This window comes from Pseudoliparis swirei, unplaced genomic scaffold (genome assembly GCF_029220125.1).
Source record: "Pseudoliparis swirei isolate HS2019 ecotype Mariana Trench unplaced genomic scaffold, NWPU_hadal_v1 hadal_26, whole genome shotgun sequence".
In the NCBI taxonomy this organism is placed as follows: domain Eukaryota; kingdom Metazoa; phylum Chordata; class Actinopteri; order Perciformes; family Liparidae; genus Pseudoliparis; species Pseudoliparis swirei.
The window spans coordinates 872,062-893,681 of NW_026613262.1; the positions used below are offsets into that span (position 1 = coordinate 872,062).

The 21,620-nt window shown below is 46.7% G+C and overlaps 1 protein-coding gene across 1 annotated transcript; it reads right to left on the reverse strand.

The window, feature by feature from the left end:
* Positions 1-1,847: 1,847 nt before the first annotated feature.
* On the reverse strand, positions 1,848-12,935 carry LOC130191013 (uncharacterized). Its single transcript, XM_056410685.1, has 7 exons — positions 12,840-12,935; positions 5,243-5,329; positions 4,819-4,912; positions 4,530-4,587; positions 4,347-4,426; positions 2,475-2,593; positions 1,848-1,952 (listed from the first exon to the last, which is right to left on the reverse strand). The coding sequence occupies exons 1-7, from the start codon at positions 12,933-12,935 to the stop codon at positions 1,848-1,850; spliced, it is 639 nt and encodes a 212-aa protein (XP_056266660.1).
* Positions 12,936-21,620: the final 8,685 nt, after the last annotated feature.

Below are 21,620 nucleotides of genomic sequence, written 5' to 3' on the forward strand. Positions count from 1 at the left end.
TTTTTTTGTTTTTCTATCTGATGGGCAGCTGCAGACAACATATTCATTCAGTCCTCAGGATTCATTTAGGAGTAATACATTTTACATGTTTATAGTGTCTCCAGAATAAAGTTTGTCTCCTTGTGATACTGAACATAACAAGTTAAACAAAGGAGAAAAGATGTCAACGGAGTTTAAAACTTCATTTAAAAAGGGGTTTAATTGATGACTCGTCGTTTTGTGAAAACTGGTGAGATGACTCGAGTCCAAGACATCTGTAAATATAGGATTGTTGAGTTAAAACTGCAAAATAAAGTTGTTATCGCAAAGCATTGTGGGATTCCAGGCGATGCAGAAACTTGAATTGTTGAATGTCTTGACCTGATTCTTAACTTTTTGTTCACGTTGTTTGGCCTGAAGCGAAGGCCTTACAGTGACCCGTGGCGAAGAGCGATTGGCGGATGACGTGTGACATCGGGAAAACTTAGTTTGACTGAACTTTGTAAAATGTTCAACTGCAAAGTTTTTACAATCCTCAAACTTGCCAAACACCAATAAAAAGTTCAAGTGAAGCATGGTCGTCGACTTCTTGTATGTATTGTTAAATATGGTTGTTAATGTGTGAATGGAATTTTAAATCTGGATGAATATATCGTGCTTCTTAATAAAATGTACATAATGTATGCTTTTTTTATAGGTACATTTGATTTTCTCATTAATATGAATATAAAACAATTATTATTATTAAATAGTATTTTAAATACTGTATAAAACTTAACCTTTAATTTCCAAACGTCATCCTCAATCATCACCGACTCAATCCTGGATCAGGAAACAGAGACATCCAAAAATATGCTTCTTCAATATAGAATCATATAAAAACTGTTTATTTAATTCTTCCCCTCCACTTTGAAAGAGAAGAAGAAGAGATCACAGAACTATTTACACGTCTGCAACATGGAGGAGACCAGAACAAGGATGTGGTACAAGCACCAGGTCACGTCTTTCACAAAAGCACAGGAATCCTTGACCATTCTTCCGTACACATTATAAAAATAATAAAGTGTAGAGTTATGAATGAAATCCTTCAGACAAAAGACGGAAGAAGTCGGGAGTGGGATTAAGCTCTCGTGTTACAAATATATAAAAAAAAGGTTATTTATTCGTTTTATAATCCGGAATTCAGAGCTCGTCCGTTGCCTCCGCGCGGCTCTCAACATGGCGCGTTGTCGTCTGCTCAGGTGAGCGTCGCCTTCATGAATCTTCTTACGGTGATGCTCCGAGTGTCACGGAGGAACAACAACAACAACAGTAAACACCTGCACAGGTGAAAACAGAAGCAGGTGCTTCGTTTTGCGTCTGTTTTTAAAAAAAGTTGACGTCTCGGGAATGTTTTCAAAGTCGGATCGTCGTGAGAGAAAAAGTCAGATGAGCGACATTTAAACGTTTTAACGTAAAACGGAGAATAGAACAACCTGCCCGCGCCACAGAAAACACCGAGAAGTGTTTTTAAAGTCATCGGGGTCAAGCAGGAAAGTGAGGAAGAGACTTGTCTTCTTCAACTCCCGTACGAACCGTTTGAACACGCTCTGACCTCTGGGATTAATAATAATAATATCAACAAAGTAAACAGATTAATCATTAGAACATTGAGCTGACAAAAGGACAGACAGTGACAGATTCAGACCCGCCTCCTCACGAGGTCAGCCAATCAGCACAAAAAGCAGAGATTGGTGTGTGTGTGTGTGTGTATCTTTGTGGGATTATGATCATAATACCATCACACCATGAATAAATGTGCAGTTACGTGACTCTCCTTCCTTCTCTGGGCGTCTTGATCAGGAATGCTTTGTTCCAATATGACATTTTCACTTTGAGTTCTCGGGTATCTGACACACGGCTTTGCCGAGACACGGAAAGCGTCCTGGGCGCCTCATCCAATCACCGCCGTGTTGACCCGACCTCGACAACCGCTGTAAACAAACAACAACAGAGGCGTGAAGGGAGCTTCCAGACTTCTTCACGCTCCCATCAAACCGTCTCCAGAGGCTCAGCGGGGCAATCGCGGAGTCGCAGTCCCTCCTCGGAGAATCGTCTTCGCCCCTTCAAAATAAAAGCCCCCCCCGCTCAGGCGTAGAAGACCCGCTCCGGGGTCTGGCCCCTGCACCTGCCGTTGGTGCTGTCCGAGAGCACTGGAACTGCAAGGTCACCTTGCCACACTGCACCTCCGTCACGCCCTCCTGGCCGAAGTAGCTCAGCTCGTTGCCGTCCAGCACCGCGCTGGCGGTAGAGAAAGGGTCGGGCTCGATCTGCACCGGTAGTCGAACGACCGGCGAAGGTGCTGCTGGAGCCGTCCAGAGTACTGACCCGCTGGGCCACGGACACGCCCTGGCGCTTCAGCTCGATCTCGGCGCAGTAGATGTACCTGAGGGGGGGGGCGTTACTCGACACAACGGAGGAGGACGCACACCGACTGACCCAGAGGGCGGACCTACTTCAGCATGGCCAGGAACGAGGGGGGCTCCACGTCGGGGATCCGGATCTCCTCCTGATCCTCCGCCAGCTCGCCATAAAACATGGCGTGGAACACGGAGCTGCCGACGGCCAGGACGTACTGACGGAGCAACGGCAGATCACCTCGGACTCACACACAGGGCGGGATTATCAAAGGTGACGAGTTCATCAGGTTGTAACCGTCTAAAGTTGGGATGTTGTCCAGTGTTCAGCGGGTCGAGTCAAACGTAAATATTAGGGCTGTCAATCGATTTAAAAAAATTAACTAATTAATCGCACATTTTGAAATTCATTAATCGCGATTAAAAGTTTGTTCCTTCTTTTTAAAGACTAAACTTAACACAGAGCTGTGTTTTCAAAGAGGCTCCTACCTATAAAGTGCCAGCGAGGTATTTAATATTGTGGATGATAAATTGTTTCTTCAGTGAAACATCAGATTAGTAAAAAAAAAAGAAGTATATTGAGACCCCATTGGTCCTGTCATCTTTAACATTGAACAGCAGAACCAGTGGCCTTGGTAACTGACTGACATTCACATATGTCACGTTCACCCTCTGGAGGCTGGGCTCATTTTCTCCATTTTACAAAAAAATGTAAATTCACCTTTTAAAGGCGTTTGCATATGACACATACCCACGTGTTCTACATCAAACATTCCAGAATAATCTCAGCTCTATTCAATGAGGCACATTGTCCTCGCGCCGTGTTCTCTGGTTCTCTGACTGACAGGCTGCTAATGAGCCTCACCTGTGTGGTGGGAGGTCCTTTGTGATTTACTGAGTGTTCATTGGTTGTTTTTTTCGCAAAATGTTGACAGACAAACGGATTGACCAATCACGGTGAAGGTTTCGTGTGACGAGTTCTTTCCGCGCGTCCCCGACACGTCGCCTCCGTTCCTCTGTGTATCAGAGGGGCAGGAGGAAGGAGGAGCAGGAGGAAACCCGACTGATTCATCCACGAGTTTAAACTGATTTCTGCTCCTTATTTTCGCGGAGAAATAATTGTTTAAAAGCAAACAGTGTTAAACCGTACTGCTGCGGCTTGACACTCAGAGGTGTAAAACTTCAACACGAAGTAAACAAAGTTGCGTTAATTGCGTCAAAATATTTTAGTCGTTAAGGCGTTAAATCGCATAGATTAACGCGTTAACGCTGACAGCCCTAGTATAAACATATATATAATAAATATTTATAAATAATATATATACAATAAATAAATGATATATATACCGTATTTTCCGCACTAAAAGGCGCACTTAAAAGCCTTTAATTTTCTCAAAAAACAACAGTTCGCCTTATAATCCGGAGCGCCTTGTATATGGATTAATTCTGTTTGTGCTTACTGACCTCAGCGATTTTGTGTGGTTCACGGTAGCGCTGTCAACATGTTTTAGTCGACTTGTTAAACTCCAAAAGCCACATTGCAGCATCACGGCTACCGCAGTTAGGGCGTCGCGGAGTAATACTGCAAAACCAGATCACTGAAAGAAGATCGGTCAGAGCACGTCACCAACATGGACACGGTTCCACCTCTGATACCCCGTGAACGCACCGTGGAGGAAACAGGGACCAGAACGATGTCACCCTTCACTGTAGTTCGCTTGCGGTTGTGAGTGTATTGTGTTGTATTTTACGTGTTATAACTGAACAATGTTGAGAGTTATTGTGAACACGTTTCATAAAATTTGACTGGCTGACTGTTTTGTTTTTTAATCGCCTTATAGTCCGGTGCGCTATATACATGAAAAAAGATGGAAAATAGACCATTCATTGACAGTGCGCTTTATAATCCAGTGCGCCCTATAGTGCGGAAAATACGGTATATATATATATCTGTGATGTGAGAGCTTGTACCTGCGATGTTGAACACAGCCTGCAGGCCGGAGGAACATTGCCGGTTGACGGTGTAACACGGCACCGTGTCCGGAAACCCGCTGAAACGAAGACAGAGCTGTGAGACACGCCGCGGCGGGACGGAGGAGGACGAGCGCGTGAGTCAGTGATGATGATGAAGAGGAGGAGGAGGAGGAGTCTGACCTGAGGAAGTGAGCCACCCTGGCCATCACAGCACCGGCTCCGGGCTGCAGCACGTTACCTGCAGACAGCAATACACAACCAAAATATAAAAAACACACCAGCAATAACAAGTACACAAGAGTACACACAAGTACACATGAGTACACACACAAGTAAACAAGAGTACATGCAAGTACACACAAGTACATGCAAGTAAACAAGAGTACATGCAAATACACTAGAGTACACGCAAGTACACAAGAGTACACACAAGTACATCAAATCTTAAAACAGTATTTCGGTTTCCCACCGACACAAACGTCTCCCAGCCGGTCGGGAGGAAGGCCAACGTCCGCGAGCACCGCGCGCATCACGGCGCTCAGCAGCTCGTCAGGCGTCGTGTCCTGCAGACAAGCAGCAGGGCTCGTTAACCCCAAAGGTCAGAGGTCAGGGGAGGAGTTAGAGTACAGGGAGTATTCGTAGCTTCATGGAGTTAAAGTACAATAAGTATTTTCAGATTTATGTAGTTAAAGTACAATAAGTATTCTCATCTTTATGTTTTTATTTACAAGTAAAATAAGTATTTTCAGATTTATGTAGTTAAAGTACAGGAAGTATTTGTAACTTCATGTAGTTAAAGTACAGGAAGTATTCTCATCTTCATGTCGTACAACTAGCAGCAATAAAGTTACACATGTTTTCTGAGCTCATGAGTACTCGTTAGTCCCAGTTACCTTGAACGCCCCTCTCTTCGCTTTCCCGATGGCGGTCCTCCGTCCGTGAACCACCACCACGACAAGTGGCCCGAAATGACTTTTAATCTGTGCATTATGACGACAAAACACCAGAGTTTAATCTGCGAGATTAATACATGGAGTTCGTACTCTGCTCCCAGCTGTCAACTGGCGGGACGGAAAGCGCGGAGGGACAAACTACAGCGAATCGAGTCCGAGCGGTCGATGCTCTGTAGATGATCAGCGATCGAGTAAATGACACGTGAATTAAGACAGATATGAGCGTGAAGGTGTGTGAATTAATGAGATTGTGTGCGTGTGTGTTTGTGTGTGTGTGTGTGTGTGTGTGTGTGAATGAATGATCTTGTGTGAGTGTGTGAATGATCTTGTGTGTGTGTGAGTGTGAATGAATGAAGGATAGTGTGTGAATGTATGAGTGTGTTTGAGTGTGAGAGGATGTGTGTGTGATTGAATGATCTTGTGTGAGTGTGTGTGAGTGAGCGTGTGAGTGTGAATTATCTTGTGTGTGTGTGTGTGATAGTGTGTGAATCTGTGAATGTGTGAGTGTGTTTGAGTGTTTGAGCGTGTGTGTGCGAATGAATGATCTTGTTTGAGTGTGTGTGAGAGGGTGTAAGTGAGTGTGTGAATGATCTCATGTGTGTGAGTGTGTGTCAGGGTGTGTGAATGTTCTCGTGAATGAATAATTAACAACCAGCACAAGCCATACAATTAAAAACAAGCTGCAAAAATGTAAACAATTGACTATTTTCTATTCATTTCCACGAAGTCCTTACGACAGAAACACAGACCCAAAGAATGCAGCGCAACGTTTGACGGAGTGTTTTCATTGGACACCAGGGGACCGCAATGCATTGTGGGATTCCGGACCGGCAACAACTTGAGGGTTGAAAGTGGCACAATTATAACTTGATGCAAATCATAGTTATTTAGCTTGAACGTGTTTTCAACGAGAAGAAGCAGCAGACAATAAATAGTTATGAGTTGATGGACAGGTGACGTCAGGAAGAGATCAACAGGTGTGAGCTTTGCCCTGCGCTTTGTCTCTCAGGTTGCCTTCTGCTTTCTCCGCCCTGCGACACAAACAGTCAGAGTCCAAACTATCAACGTTTTATTAAAAACAAAGAGACAGTTGAAGCACACAAGTCCACTTAAAAGACACACTTTGTTTTCTTTATAAAGTTTGTAACTATTCCTTTACAGTAACTTTGGTTTAAGCGGTTCAATCACTGACAGCTGACACGTCTCTATTGTCTCTGTGTCCTGCAGAGAGGACATTTATCAGCTTTAAAGGACCCATGTAGTGGCCATTTGTCGTCCGTAATCAAACAAAAAGATAAATCAAACCGCCACTGATGCACCGTGGGTTTTGGTGTTGACGCATGCAAAAGAAAGTACTGTCCATTTCCACCTGTTAGTATTCTGATAATTTATTTCTTAAACCAACAAAAAAAGAACAAACAAAATGTTGACATTTCCTCTCCGTGCTGTGTGGTAAAAAACCATTGGCCACCCTGGTGCATGCTGGTCCTGTGCCTATCCACCTCTACATATAGCCACAGGTGCCCAGTGTTAACCAATCACATTTTATGCACGGTTTGAACACACACTCTCTGTGACCGAGCACAGTGTGAGGAGCAGGTCCAGATGGCATATCTGGGCGAGTACTGAAGACCTCCAGCTAGCTCCAGTGTTCACCACAATATTCTCCTGGCTGAGTCCGTGGTCCCAAGAGATCCACTATTGTCCCTGTGCCCAAGAATCCGGCATGTATGAATGACTACCTCACCTCGGTGGTCATGAAATGCTGAGAGGCTGATAAAGGACTACATCTGCCTTCCTCCTTCCTCCATGGACCGCTGCAGTTTGCTTATCGCCCAAACAGATCTACAGATGATGCTGTCTCCCACTCTCTCATCTGGACAGCCAGAGGGGGCTATGTGAGACTGCTGTTCATTGATTATAGTTGCTGATTGAGCTGGAACACCCCTGTGTGCCTCAGCCCCTACTGTACTCCTGTAACACCATCATCAAGTTGATGACACAGTGGTGGTGGGCCAAGGACTACCTGGAGAAGTTGCTGATCTGTCACTCTGGTGCCAGGACAACAGCCTCCAAAACCAAGACTACTGTGGAGAGGGTGGTATAAATACCTGGGAGTCCACATCACCGAGGACCTGACATGGTCAACAAACACAGACACCTCAGGCAGCTGAGGGAAGCATCACAGCCTGGTTTCAGGACAGGAAGGCTCTGCAGACAGGACCAGGAGGAGACTGTTTCAGCTGCTGCGGTCAGGCAGGCGCCTCAGAACAGAGAGACTGGCCATCAGGACCTCACCAGGACCCCCCACACAACTGCCACACACACACACACACACACACACACACTGTAAATAGTGTGTATGTGACAAATAAAACATCTTGAATCTTGAATCTTGAATCTTGAATCAGTGAACCTAAAACTAAATATATTAAACTAAGCTACAACTATCATAAGAAACAACTAACATATCAAAATATAACCTAAATAAGCAATAAACAATCAATATTACTTTACAATAAAACCTAAATACAAATGTCAAATTAAATAGCTCCAACATTCCGGCCCCTAATTGTGCATACAATCACAATTAATTATATTCTTAAACGGAGCTATTCCTACAACCTACATTCCAATGGCAAACTATGAAATTATGAATATTCTATGTCATACATTTAAACTTAAATACATCTTCTTGATGAACCTACAAAAGAAGAAGAATAGAGAGAAAATAGAGGTAGAGAAGATGGAGGTAGAGAAAGCATTAGTATGCTAAGCTTCTGCTTCCAATAGCAGACAGAGCTTCGTCACTGGTCTCTCCAGAATGCTGGTTCTTGTTTGAAGCCGCACAGTGCGCACCAGTCCCTTTGCATCTGGTCTTGCTTCCAACACTTTTGCCATCATCCAAGATCCTCTTGGAGCTGTGGCGTCCGCAACAAGAACTATGTCTCCAGTGGTGAGGCTTCTTCTTGGCCTTGTCCATTTTTGTCTTTCTTGCATCAATGGAAGGTACTCAGAGATCTATCTCTTCCAAAAAAGTTCAGCCATGTACTGAATCTGCTTCCATCTTTTCCTGATGTACAGATCATTTTTATCAAAAAGTCCTGGTGGCATGATTGGTTTTCCCTTTAAAAGTAGAATGTGGTTTGGTGTGAGAGCTTCGAGGTCATCTGGGTCGTCTGACACTCTTGTGATGGGTCTATCATTAAGTATTGCCTCAACCTCACAGAAGATGGTCTGGAGCCCTTCATCGTCCAGAGTTTGCTGTTTAAGAATTGAGGTGAGAACACTTTTCACTGAACGAATCAGGCGCTCCCAGATGCCGCCTTGATGGGAAGCTGCTGGAGTGTTAAAGTTCCATTTTATGTTCTTTAATCTTCACATGGTCCTTTTTGGGGCCTGCAGAAGCACAAAACTCTTCTCTTCTGTCCCAACAACAAGAGAGTTTCTTTGATCTTCAGAAACCAAGCCACCGATCTTTTTAGGCTCCTCCAAGATGAAAAGTACGAGATCAGGTGGTTGGTGGCATTTTCCAAATCCTTGCTGATAGCATTCACCATTAGGTCCCTTTTGACCTCTGGGTCATCTGCTGAAACCGCTGCAACATCCACCGCCAGTTTAGGCCACGCCTCCTTTGACTGGCACAGAAACTCCGGTCCTTTCATCCATCTCCTGCTTTTCAGGAAATCCTCAGCTCGTAATCCTCTTGATGCTTCATCGGCTGGATTCTCCTTAGAACCCACGTATCTCCACTGATCCACATCAGCTGCTTCTCTGATAAAGGCGGTCCTGTTTGCCACAAATGTGTGGAATCGCCTGGTTTCACTTGCGATATATTGCAGAACGGTTGTACTGTCAGTCCAAAAAACGGACTTCTCAAGCTTAAGTTGCAACTCCTTCCGAAGCATGTTATCAACTCGCACAGCAAGAACTGCGGCTGTGAGTTCCAGTCGAGGAATTGTAGTTTGCTTAAGTGGAGCCACTCTGGCCTTTCCCAAGAGAAATGCAACATGTACTTTACAGTCTTTTTCCAATCTCACATAGGACACGGTTCCATATCCAACTTGACTGGCATCAGAAAAGTGGTGAAGTTGGGCTGTAACAGGGTCTCCAAAGTCTCTGGGTTTAATACAGCGATCCACTCTGAACTCAGACACCCTTTGGAGGTCCTCTAGCCATTTAGACCATTGCTCAGAGAAGGAGTGGGGAATAGCTTCATCCCATCCCAAGTTTCTCTTACAAAGCTCCTGCAGCAACAGTTTGGCTGGCATACTGAATGGGGATAGAAATCCTAAAGGGTCATAAAGTGAGCTGACTACTGACAGGATTCCTCTTCTGGTTTGTGGCTGCTCTCGTAATGAAGTCCTGAACTTGAAAGTGTCAGTTTCAATGTTCCACTGTAGTCCGAGTGCTTGCTCCATTGGAAGTTGGTCTGTATCCAGATCCAGCTCCACCATTTCTTTTGGTCTTTTGTCTTCTGTGATTGACCGTAGTACTGTGCGGCTGTTGCTGATCCATCCAGACAGATTGAATCCTCCTTTTTGACAAAGATCATTCAAGTCTTTGATCATTTGTAGTGCTTCCTCCTCTGAAGCCATGGATTTCAGGCAGTCATCAACATAAAACATATTTTTGACTGTACTTATCACTTCAGCAGGGAAATGTTGAACATTATCGTCTGCAGTTTTCCTCAAAGCATAATTTGCACAACTTGGTGAGGATACAGCTCCAAACAGATGTACTTTCATCCGATACTCCAGTGGAGACTGTGCAGTGTCGCCATTAGGCCACCAAAGAAAGCGGAGAAAGTTGATGTACTCTTCTGAAACACGAACTTGATGAAACACGGCTTGGATGTCAGCCATTACTGCAATGGGCTCTTGCCTAAATCGTAAGAGAACTCCAATAAGAGTGTTAGTAAGATCAGGGCCCTGCAACAGCTGGCAGTTCAGTGATGTCCCTTCATAAGTTGCTCCACAATCAAAAACAACTCTCAGTTTGCCTTTTCTGGGATGATAGACTCCATGATGAGGGATATACCACACCTTTCCATCACTTTGTTCTACTTGATCAGCAGGTACCATCTCAGCATATCCTTGAGTTATCATGTTGTTTAGAAATGTGGTGTATTCGTCCTTAAATGGGCCATTCTTATCCATTTTTCTTTTCAGGCTTCGTAGGCGCTGTTCTGCAACACAGCGATTGTTAGGCAAGACAGAATCTTTCTGTCTGAAAGGTAAGTCAATACAGTAATGCTCTCCAGTCAAGACTGTTGTGCTGTTCATTATGTTCATGAACTTGAATTCTTCTCTGGGCATTTCAATCTGCTCCTCCGATCTCTCATTAAAGTCATGGTTATACTGTTTGACCAGCATTTCTTGCAGATGTTCCACAGAGATTCGGTTGGCTGTTACAGCATGGCAGCCACTCGTACTCGTACTGCTTCTCCCACGCAGTGGACCATTAATGACCCAACCCACTCTGGTTCTCACTGCATAGGGTCCTTCATCCTGGCTGTTTATCAGCTCCCAAGGCTCCATCACTTTTGAAGCATCAGTTCCAATTAGTAGCTCAACATCTGCATCAATGTCATGGAGCTTAACCTCCTTGAGATAGGACCATTGATCCAGATCCTCCTGTCGTGGGACATTCAGTGTCGAGACAGGCATGGACTTTTGAGTTAAAACATCAGGTAACTCAATGAAATCATTTGAACTCATGCCAGACACTTCAAGACCTGACACAATATGTGCATTCACAATCTTCTTTTGACCCATTGTTCTTAATAAAATACTTGTTCTTTTACCAGTTGAGTTCAATTTTCTTGCCAAGTTCTCTGTACAGAATGTGCCTGAACTTCCTGGATCCAAAAAGGCATACGTCTGTATTGTTTTGTTGCCCCTCTGGCTCTTGACTTTGACTGCAACAATAGAAAATATGGAATTATCTTCATCACCAGCCCCAATATGGCCACAGGTCTGAGACATTGCATTTGAAACACTTGGAGGGGTCTCAGACTGTCGGGTTGCTGTGAGGTTGTTCCTCTCTCCTGCCGCTCTATATGAAGGACTCCTGGGTGCTTTTGGTGACACACATTGCAATCCAAGCGACTCCTGCAGTCTTTGCTTATGTGGCCTACTTTCAGGCAACCAAAACAAATACCCTGTTCTTTGATAAAATTGATCTTCTCACGATGTCCTTTCCTTTTAAACTGTGGGCACTTATCCACTGTGTGACAACTTTGAAAACAAAACAGACAGTTGTTCTTGTTTTCGGTGTATGGAGTAATGACTCCTTCTTTTGCTGCAGTAACATTGGTAGCAAAGCTGCTTCCCTTTTTCCTTTGTGTCAAACGACTAATGTTAGAGGCTTTCAAGTTGGTGGATTGTGATTCCTGAATGTTTCCAAAAAGTGGGTCTGAGGCAATTCTGACCTGCTTCTCAATGAATCCAACAAGATCACTGAACAGTGCTCTCCGGCCACTTCGGTCCTGCAGATCACAAGCAACATTTCTCCACCTTTCCCTTAATTTGTAAGGGAGTTTCAAGATGATGCTCCTCATAATGGATGGCAAGTCCAGTTCCTTCATATGCATCATTTGCTCTGTTAGATTTGAGCATCCTCGAAGAAAGAGAGAGAATGATTTCAGTGCGTTGAGATCTTCACTTTTAACAGGTGTCCAGTTGAGAATTTTTTCCATATAGGCAGATGCAATTGTATACTCGTTTCCAAAATGTTCTGCTAGAAGACTTTTGGCTCTTTGGTATCCTTGTTCTGAAGGTAAATGTTGACAACTGCACACCAGGTCTCTTGGCTGATCCCTGGTGTATTGTTCGAGAAAGTGTAAACAGTCACTCCAATTAGTTGTCTTCTCCTCCACTCCATTCTCAAAAGCTCTGATGAAAGACCTGTATTGGAGAGGGTCTCCATCAAACACAGGAATATTTCTAACAGGAAGGACAGAGCACAGATTTTGTTGAACCAGCAGAGCAGCGATGTCATTTTGTCTTTGCATAACATTTACAATATCATTCTGATAGTTGTCAGTCAGAGTTTGAGTTTGAGGTTGCACACGTCCTGCTTGATTTTCATACACGGTTTGTGTGGCTGGCCTTACAACTTGTGGTTGAGTTATGGGATCAGAAAACACGTGACGTTGTTCATCCGCGTTAACTGGAACAAAGGTGTCGGCACGGGCACTTAATTGAACGGCTTTTTGAGAAGTGTTCCTTTCAAAATAAGAGTTCATGCCATCCGAACGTTTTGAACCACGCTGTGAGGAATTCATTTCCAAGACATGAAGTTTTGCATTTGTCACTGCCAATTCCGTCTCAAGCTCCAATTGCTCCTTTTCTTTCCTCAACCTTAATGTTTCTTTCCTCAAACGTTCCTCTTGGTCCTCTATTAAATGTTTCCTTCCGAGAGCAGCAACTCGCTCCTTCAGGGCTGCCATGTCGGCTTTAGCTTCCACGCGTGCAGATGGTGTTGATGAACTTCGTGATAGTTGCGACTGTGTCCTCGCAGAGTTTACTTTTACGCTTGACACGTTAGACGCACTGTCTTCAGGGTTTATCTCATCTGCGACGCGCTGGTCGTTGCCGTCATCCTGTGGCTGCTCATATGGTTGACCCATTTCTGACAGCCAGTCTTTTACTCTTTCCGTGAACTCATAAAACATTGTCATTTTTTCTTCATGATTTTTATTTTGCCTTGCAACTTCATCTTGTGGTAAAGGCAAGTTCACAAACGATTCATGCATTTCATTTGCGTCTTGGTAAAACTTGATGAATTTAGCAAGCTCAGCAGTCACTGAATTGACATTTTCATTTGATGCCATCAACTCACGAATGTTTCCCAAACACTTTTTGGCTTCTTTACATTTTGTACTTCTCTTTTGCTGGCACATTTCCGTGTAATAGCCCAAGCCTTTAGAAGTTAATTTAATGTTCCTTCTTGCTGACAGCGATTCAACGTCACTCGCCTTATCGTCAGCCATTTTAAAGTGTATTATCACTGTTTGTTGTACAGCAATCAAAATCCGCAATCGGACATAAATGCGGCTTAAAGGCAGCAAACACAGACGGGGTGCTCACTGGCCAATCCGCTTCATCACACAGACACTCACTGAAGTCGGCTTTTTAATCAATGTGGCCGCTGATAGTGGTGCACACGTATTGCGCAATGATCACATGCAGCGCGTCACCGCTGTCAGACTTCTTAAACTTTACGAAACATGGCTGTGTGGTGACTTTTAAACTCCATTCGTTTAGCCGTTGTCCTCTACAGCAGTCGCATCACATACCAGTTTCTCCGTCGATAATCCAACACGATCCAATGCAATCCATCCAGTCCAATACTGCAGGATCCTCTTCTTGCGTTTCACAGGCAAGGTTTTTTACTTTGTGTAGTGGCCATTTGTCGTCCGTAATCAAACAAAAAGATAAATCAAATCGCCACTGATGCACCGTGGGTTTTGGTGTTGACGCATGCAAAAGAAAGTACTGTCCATTTCCGCCTGTTAGTATTCTGATAATTTATTTCTTAAACCAACAAAAAAAGAACAAACAAAATGTTGACATTTCCTCTCCGTGCTGTGTGGTAAAAAACCATTGGCCACCCTGGTGCATGCTGGTCCTGTGCCTATCCACCTCTACATATAACCACAGGTGCCCAGTGTTAACCAATCAGTGAACCTAAAACTAAATATATTAAACTAAGCTACAACTATCATAAGCAGTGGTCCCCAAACTTTTTCCTAAGAGGGCCACATAACGTTTGCCTTGCCTGCTGGAGGGCCAGCCGGGGAATGTGCTCACCTGTGTGCGGTATTGTGTGGTTGTTGCGTTGCGAATAAACATCGCTAAACATGTTTCAAAGTGGAAATATCCGCTCAAGGTAACCAGTTGTTCCAGATCCCTTCGACCAAACTGTTCCCATGAATACATAAGAAATGTGACTTAATGGATCAATATATAAATTACTTGACTTGAAACTAATATCTGGTGGCGCAGCGCACAGACTGCGCGTCTTTGAGTGCAGTCTCCTTGAAGAAACACACTCCTCAATGCCAGTTTAAGGGTTTAATGACAGAGATGAAGACACCCTGAAACAGACAGTGCAGCAAGATGAGCTGACAACGTATTACAATTATGCATGTAATAAATAACGTAATACACATATATAAATAACGATATACGGTATATGCACATTAACTAATAACGTAAACAGTTCTCACATGAATGAGTGGATGACCATCTCGCCTCGAGGTGGAATGGATGAATGACGAGACTAGAATGGACGCTGACATTAACGGAAGGCAGCGTGGCATATCCGGTCAGGTAATTAGACGCTGCCCTCTAGTGGCCGGCGGTACACTCTACATCCCCCCCAGACCGGAAAGCTATAGGCCGGAATAGATTAACGGTCTAAATCCCGTATCCAGCTGCCGGACTCGGGCTCGTAACGTGGAGGCGGCCTCCTCGCGCGGCCCGGCCGAGTAGGCTGGGGCAGCGTCGGTGGCGACTGCGGCACCGGGAGCGGTGCGCCCAGGACGGCACCCGCAGGAACGGTGAGGTCAGCGGTCGCCTCATCGACAGGCGCCGGTGGGGAAGCGCCCACAGCCCAGTCGCGGGGCCCGTCGGCCGGCGGCTGAGCAACCCCTGGGCGCAGCCCAGCCCTGGTGGATGGGTGGGGGCCGATGTTCCTGGGCAGTGGGCGGCGGCGGCGGCGCGGCCGACTGCTGATGGGCGTGGGGTGTGGCCGGCGTGTAGGCACGGAGGAACCGGCGGTTGCGCAGTGTCAAATGTCCCGAACCGTCAACCCTGACCCGATACTGGTCGTGGCTCAGTGACTCCACCACAATCCCTGACCTGTCCCATTTGTGGGGGCTCGGGCCTTGCTGGTTCTGGAGGAATACTCTTTCGCCGAGTGCCAATGGCCGGAGCGGTCTTGAGTGAGTCCCCAGAGACTCGGTGGTACGGGACATACGGGTCCGAAGGGCGTCCTCCTTAGCCGCCCATGCCTCGCGCCATAGCAGGCGGATATGCGGGTTCGAGAACTTCTCGAGGCGGTTCACGAAGGAGAGCGAGCCACGAAGGGGGCGGCCAAGATGATCTGCGCTGGCGAGAGGTTGCAGTCGGGGTCAGGCGTGTTGCGCAGCTGCAGCATAGCACGCAGGAAGCGGTCCTGATCAAGGCTGCCCGACGGGCCGGTGTTGGACATCAGGAGGCGCTTAGCAGTCTTAACCGCCACTTCTGCCCTCCCGTTAGACTGCGGAAAGCTAACAGAAGACACACGGTGTCTGACGTGCCATAAGCGGAGGAAGTCCTCAGTGTGGCTCGCCTTGAATTCCGGACCACCGTCGCTCGAGAGCTCCTCCGGTACGCCGAAGGTGGCGAAGAACGAACGGAGGTGTTGGACCAGGCCAGCTGAGCCCGCCAGGGCAGTACCCGCCGTAGAGCTCAGGACCTCTACCCAGCCCGAGAGCCGATCCCCGACAACTAGGTAGTGGCGGCCCCCATAGTCGAAGAAGTCAGCAAACACCGCCTCGAATGGCGTGGACGGGGGTGAGGAGGGCAGGGGGGGTGTAGCCGCCTGTGACGGAGCATTGCGGTTGCAGTCTGCACACCCGTCCCTGGTGGCTTGAATGTCCCCGGACATCCCGGGCCAGTAAACTATAGCTCGGGCATGCTGCCCCATCGCAGAGGTCCCCTGATGAGCTGCATGGAGATGCGAAGGAATCTCTCACGGAGGGATGGGGAACCACGACGCGGTCCCGTAGAGCAGGACGCCGTCCTGCGCGTAGACGGACTCACAGACCGATGACAGACTCGCCAGAGCAGGGTCGTTAACGTCAATCCCACCCTCCTGCTCGATGAGTTGGAGGAGGTGGCTGAGGCATTCGTCAGCCGCTGTCTCCCGTGCGAGGAGGGGCCAAGAGACGGCTCCGAGCTCCTGTGCGTCGTCGCGGATGGAGGCCATGAGGGCTGACTCCACGGCGTCAGGCCAGCTCTGCAGCCCCAGTGAGAGGCTGTTCGCCGAGCCCGAGGGGGAAGGATGCCTTGACGTAGCATCAGCGGCATAGTTGCTCTTGCCAGGCAGGTGCACGATGTCGAAGCGCCATGGGAGGGTGCGCTGCTTGAGTCTAAACAGACGCGAGTTCGATATTTCATCCAGGGTACGGTCGCCAAAGATTTTCACTAACGGCTTATGGTCGGTGACCACGACGAGGTTGTCGGACCCCTGGGTAAAGTACGCGTCTGTTCCAGACCCCAGGCCACGGCTAGGGCCTCTCCTTCCACGGCCGCAGCGCTGCTCCGCAGGGGATAGGAAACGCGACCCAGCGAGGGTGATCCTCCATCCTCCTGGACAGCAGTCCGGAATGCCCGAGGCACAGTGGCAATGTTGCTGGAGCAGGAAGTAGCCAATGCCACGCATGGACCAGTCAGGGCGGAGGCAGGTACGCTTCTGCATGTCGAGATCTCACGCCCTCACGGATGGCCTCCATTATGGCTTGCTTGGACGTCTGGAAAGCCTCCTCCAGAACGGGGGACCATAGGAACACACAGCGTGGGCTGAGGAACGGCTTGAATGGAGCCATCGTGTCATGCAACTGGGCGTAGTTAGCCACCTGGTTGACAAGGCCGAACCAGCTCCTGATGTCCGTTGTGGAGCCTGGGGTGGGGAAGTCCCGGATAGCGTCCAAGTATTTTGGGAGCGGTTCGATGGTAGATTCCGACACCCTGAATCCAGCGAAATCGACGCACCTTTCTGCGAACTGAAGCTTGTCCGGGTTCAACACGATGCCCGACAGGCCGATACGCATCAGGAAGTCGATGGTCCTCCACCAGTGTTGCTCCAGGTCGGTGTCATAGTGGATGGTGTCATCCACACAACGTTCCTTGCGTTCATAGTCCGAGAGGATGGCGTCAAACCGACGGTTGTAGCCATCCCCTGATGACAGGAAACCTTGTGGTGCCCTGGTGTAGCGCCACCGGCCGAAGGGTGTGATGAAGGTAGTGAGGTGGCGATCCGACTCCCGCAGGGGAACACTGTGGTAGCCGTTCCAGGCGTCCGTGACGGTCTTCCAGGTGCCCTTCAGGACACGGCGTGCGAGGTGGAACGGGGACTCAGTGGCGAAGGTCTCACGTTGGCAGAACTTGTTGAGGGGGGAGAGGTCCACGGTCCTGCGGGGGGAACCGTCGTGCTTCCGAGTGACTACCATACGATGGCACCACGTAACTGGCTCGCCATATGGCACGCGTTCGATGACTCCAAGGGCTTCGTCCCGCAGGAGGTCATCGTGGACCCTCCGCTGCCAGTGTAGAGGCACGGTGGCCGCGGTGTGGCATGCCTTAGGCGTAGCTGCGGGGTCCACGTGCATCTCGATGGGCGGTCCCTCCATGCTTGGTAATGCCCGATGGGGGCACGTGTTGAACGTCGACGTGAAAGGGATCGAAACCAGGTCTGGCTATCTTTTTATTTTTTCGAAAATGTATTTCTTCATACGTGGCTGTGATGCACTGCTCACTTATACAATCGTAATCGCCGAAATGGATATGAAAGGTGGCTTGAAGATCTCCAGCAATATGTTTGTGAATGTGTGACGTATCTGGTGAGCGAGACAGAGCCCCGCTGCAGACGTTAAGAGAACACAACGCACGCACGCGTAGGGAAACCAGTAGGTTTGAAAACCAGTAGGGGTGTAACACCGGCATATGTGTTTCATGGCAGAGGAGATCTGCCGCCGTAGGTGGAAAAGTCAGAGACACGTATCAAAGAGAGAAGAAGAGAGAGAGCAGCGAGAAGCGCAGTGGGAGAGCAGCTCAGTCCACTAAAAAGTGGAAGTACTCTGCGGTCGCGTCTGGTCTGAACACACTTTTTTTTCGACGCGCGTCGAGACTGCTGCGTCCGGTGTGAACACATTCAAGCTAACCTAATTTCCCAAACGCTGTGGACATCTGAACGCTGATTGGCCGAGACGCGACACGTCCCATCAAAGATGTTCTATTGCGAAGAGCACCACTCACTCCACATTTTCTCCGCGTCTTAATCACTGCAATTTCAACGGCAGCGGGCCAGGTGAAAAAAATAATAAATCGGAACGCGTCTCTGGTATTGTTCAGGGGGCCGGTCCAAATGGGGAGGCGGGCCGGATGCGGCCCGCGGGCCGTAGTTTGGGGACCACTGATCATAAGAAACAACTAACATATCAAAATATAACCGAAATAAGCAATAAACAATCAATATTACTTTACAATAAAACTTAAATACAAATGTCAAATTAAATAGCTCCAACACCCATATTATGCCCATTTTTCCACAAGTTGATATGGTTCCTTGGGGTCTTAATGAAATGTTTGAAACATATTTTGGTCAAAATACCACAAGAATCATTTCAAACAGCACCCTTTTTACCCTGTCAAAAACACCTCCCCACAGATGAACCTGTTTTGAGTGCCTGTTCCTTTAAATGCTAATGAGCCAGCTCCCCCCTCTCCCCTCCCCCCTCCTCCACGAGATGCGCTCGCCTAGCTGCTGCCTGCAGATGAAGATAGCGTCGTGCAACCATATCGTTTTGAACCAGAGACCCTGAACAAGAAGAGGCTCCCGAACAAGTTGGAGAAGTTAGGGCTCAACAGGACGTTTCTGAATGTCACTTCTACATTGTTTTTGTTTGTCCATTGGCTAAGGTCTCACAGTCTTGTTAGTGGTTTTGAGAGCATCGTGGTGCTAGAGATTCGATTACGTGAATAGTTTGTGCATGTATGAGTATGTAGCAAATACAGTGTGTTTATGTAAGTTACTGTTTGTGAAAGTGTGTAAATGCAAGTAACGGGAACGCCATAAAGATATAAATGCTCCATGAGTAAAGTTCCATCTGTAAACTAAAGTGTTATCTGACAACAGGAAGTGACCAAGCAGGGCGGGGCTAACGTTTTTACCTCCATTAATTAGCATTTAAACCTTGTTTACTTATTAAATCGTTGTATTTGATGACTTGTGACTTATTTGATGACTCATGTCTGTAATATGAACACAACTTTCAAATAAACTTTACCTGCAAAGTGGTGGTGGGGGCGGTCCAAGGCCGTGTAGCCAGACTCCCTACATGGGCGTGCTTCAACATCTACGTAGACGTTGGTGGTGATCCCATTGGACGCACTCAAGCATCTCGTTTCTGACATAGAGGAACAACAACAAGCCGCGTGAGTTTGTTTTTTCCAGCGTTTTTGTGTTGGGAGACATGCCAGATACCCACATTAACGTATAGAAGGACTAAAAAAGTGGAATTTTCATAATATTTCCCCTTTAATACATTACATAACTATTCCTGCCGGCTGTACATGAAACATGGTTTGTCTTCATGAACATCTTCAGGGTTCTACTGTTTCACTTCCGCTTCCTGCAGCTTTACTGTGTTTCATAAGAGCTGCAGATAAGAGTGAATAAGAAGTCCTCATGATGTCAGCAGTGTTGGAATAAATGTTAAATATTCAACTACAAAGTAGAAAAGCATCTTTGATACTTGTTTTGAATCATACTGGGATGTTTGCCAAAATTGATTGGATGGCCCTACCCAAAAAAATATTTCACCTGCCGCCACTGGCAGACGACTCTGTGTGAGTCACAGGGAGGTGAAGGTGAGGTTTACACCCACAGAGCTGCAGGTAAGAGGCGGAGCCACCCTGAAGAGGAGAGCTGCTGCGTCACACTCAGGAAACGAGAGTTAACTTCAGAGTCAGAAACACTGCAGCCGAGACGAGTCTCTGCTTTTCTCTCTGAGACGATTCAAAGTGACGTCTTCAGGTTTTTCTCAACAACTCAACAGAGTCTCTTCCAAACACTGGTGAGTACATCTGATCATATTCACACCTGTGATCACCAGGATTAACACAACACTTTAGCTTTACTCGGGCAGGAAGTTCCTCTCTTATCACTTCATACCTGATGAATTATTAACAATATAACTGTGGCTGTCTGTCCACAGTCCCACGACACAGAAACTCACTTTAACTGCTGTAAACTGTCTCTGGAGGACTTTAGTCACTAGTAACTGAATCTGTGGTTTTCAGTTTAGTCTCACTCAGACTTTCCTGCTTTTGTTACTGTTCATTGATCACTTCCTCTATTTCCTCTAGTAGTTTCACAATAATAGTTTAAGGCTTTTATTGTGAAGCAGCTGGAGGAAATGAGATGTTAGTCATCAGTAAGCAGAGCTTTGTTGTCAGAGCTGCTCTTTAACTCACTTTGGACTTATTCTGTGCTGCTTTGCAAGAGGAGCGAGGTTGAGTCTGTCGGCACGACTTTGATCTTGGTTTCTTATGTCAAAGTTAAAAGCTTTTACCTTACATTTAATTTAGCTGACACTTTAATCCAGCGATTTACAATAAGTACTAACATGCTATCCAGGCACGTGCACAGATAGAGCCCTAGTGGTGCTCAAGCTCCTCCCCCTTTTGCCCTGGATGAGTAAAGTGCCCTTTTTGCCTGAGCCCACTTTTTTTATTCATCAGTATTTAAGAATAAAAGTTACTCTTTCTGTCATCAAGTCCCCCCAAATGTGTTTTAATATCCGACGGGGCATTTATCTGAGAACTTCGCCCCGACATGCGGCGCTCACAAGCTCACGTGCCCCCCCCCCTCCTCCTCCTCCTCCACTTCCTCCTCCTCCACTTCCTCCTCCCCTCAGTGCTCCTCGCGCCACCAAGCGGCTGCACCTCCTTCTCCTCTGACGCGCAGCACCAGACAAACAGGTCCTGACGGTGTTTGTCCCCTGACTTGTTTTGTGATAAATCAACCACAACATTAGCGCTGCTGAAAACATGACGTCACGACTGGTCCGACGTTTCCTAAACAAATAAACAAACAAAAACTCACGAAATCCGTGATTTCAAAGCTTTGCAGCTGTTTACTGACGTTAGTTATGTTAGAGAATAGAGAGAGGAGGAGAGAGAAGAGAGAGAGAAGAGAGAGAGAGAGAGTTCTTATTCCGTTCTATTTAACAGGGGCTTGTCTAGGATTTGCGTGGCCAGACTGAACAAAAAATCATAAGGCCTCTCTGGTTTTGTTCAGAGGGATTTCTGTTGATGTCTATCAATATCGCTCATTTTGAAAATGACGTAAGAGGGCAATACTGATCCGTATCAGACCAGCGAGGAGGGCAATACGTGGCTGGCATGACGACCCATTAGCCAATCAACGTTTGTACTGTTGCTATATATAATTATTCATCTTTATTCATAAAGAAAATGTAAGCAAGCAGTCTGATGCTGCCAGAGGAAACGCAGGTCGAGGATGTATTGCATCATCAGTGTTT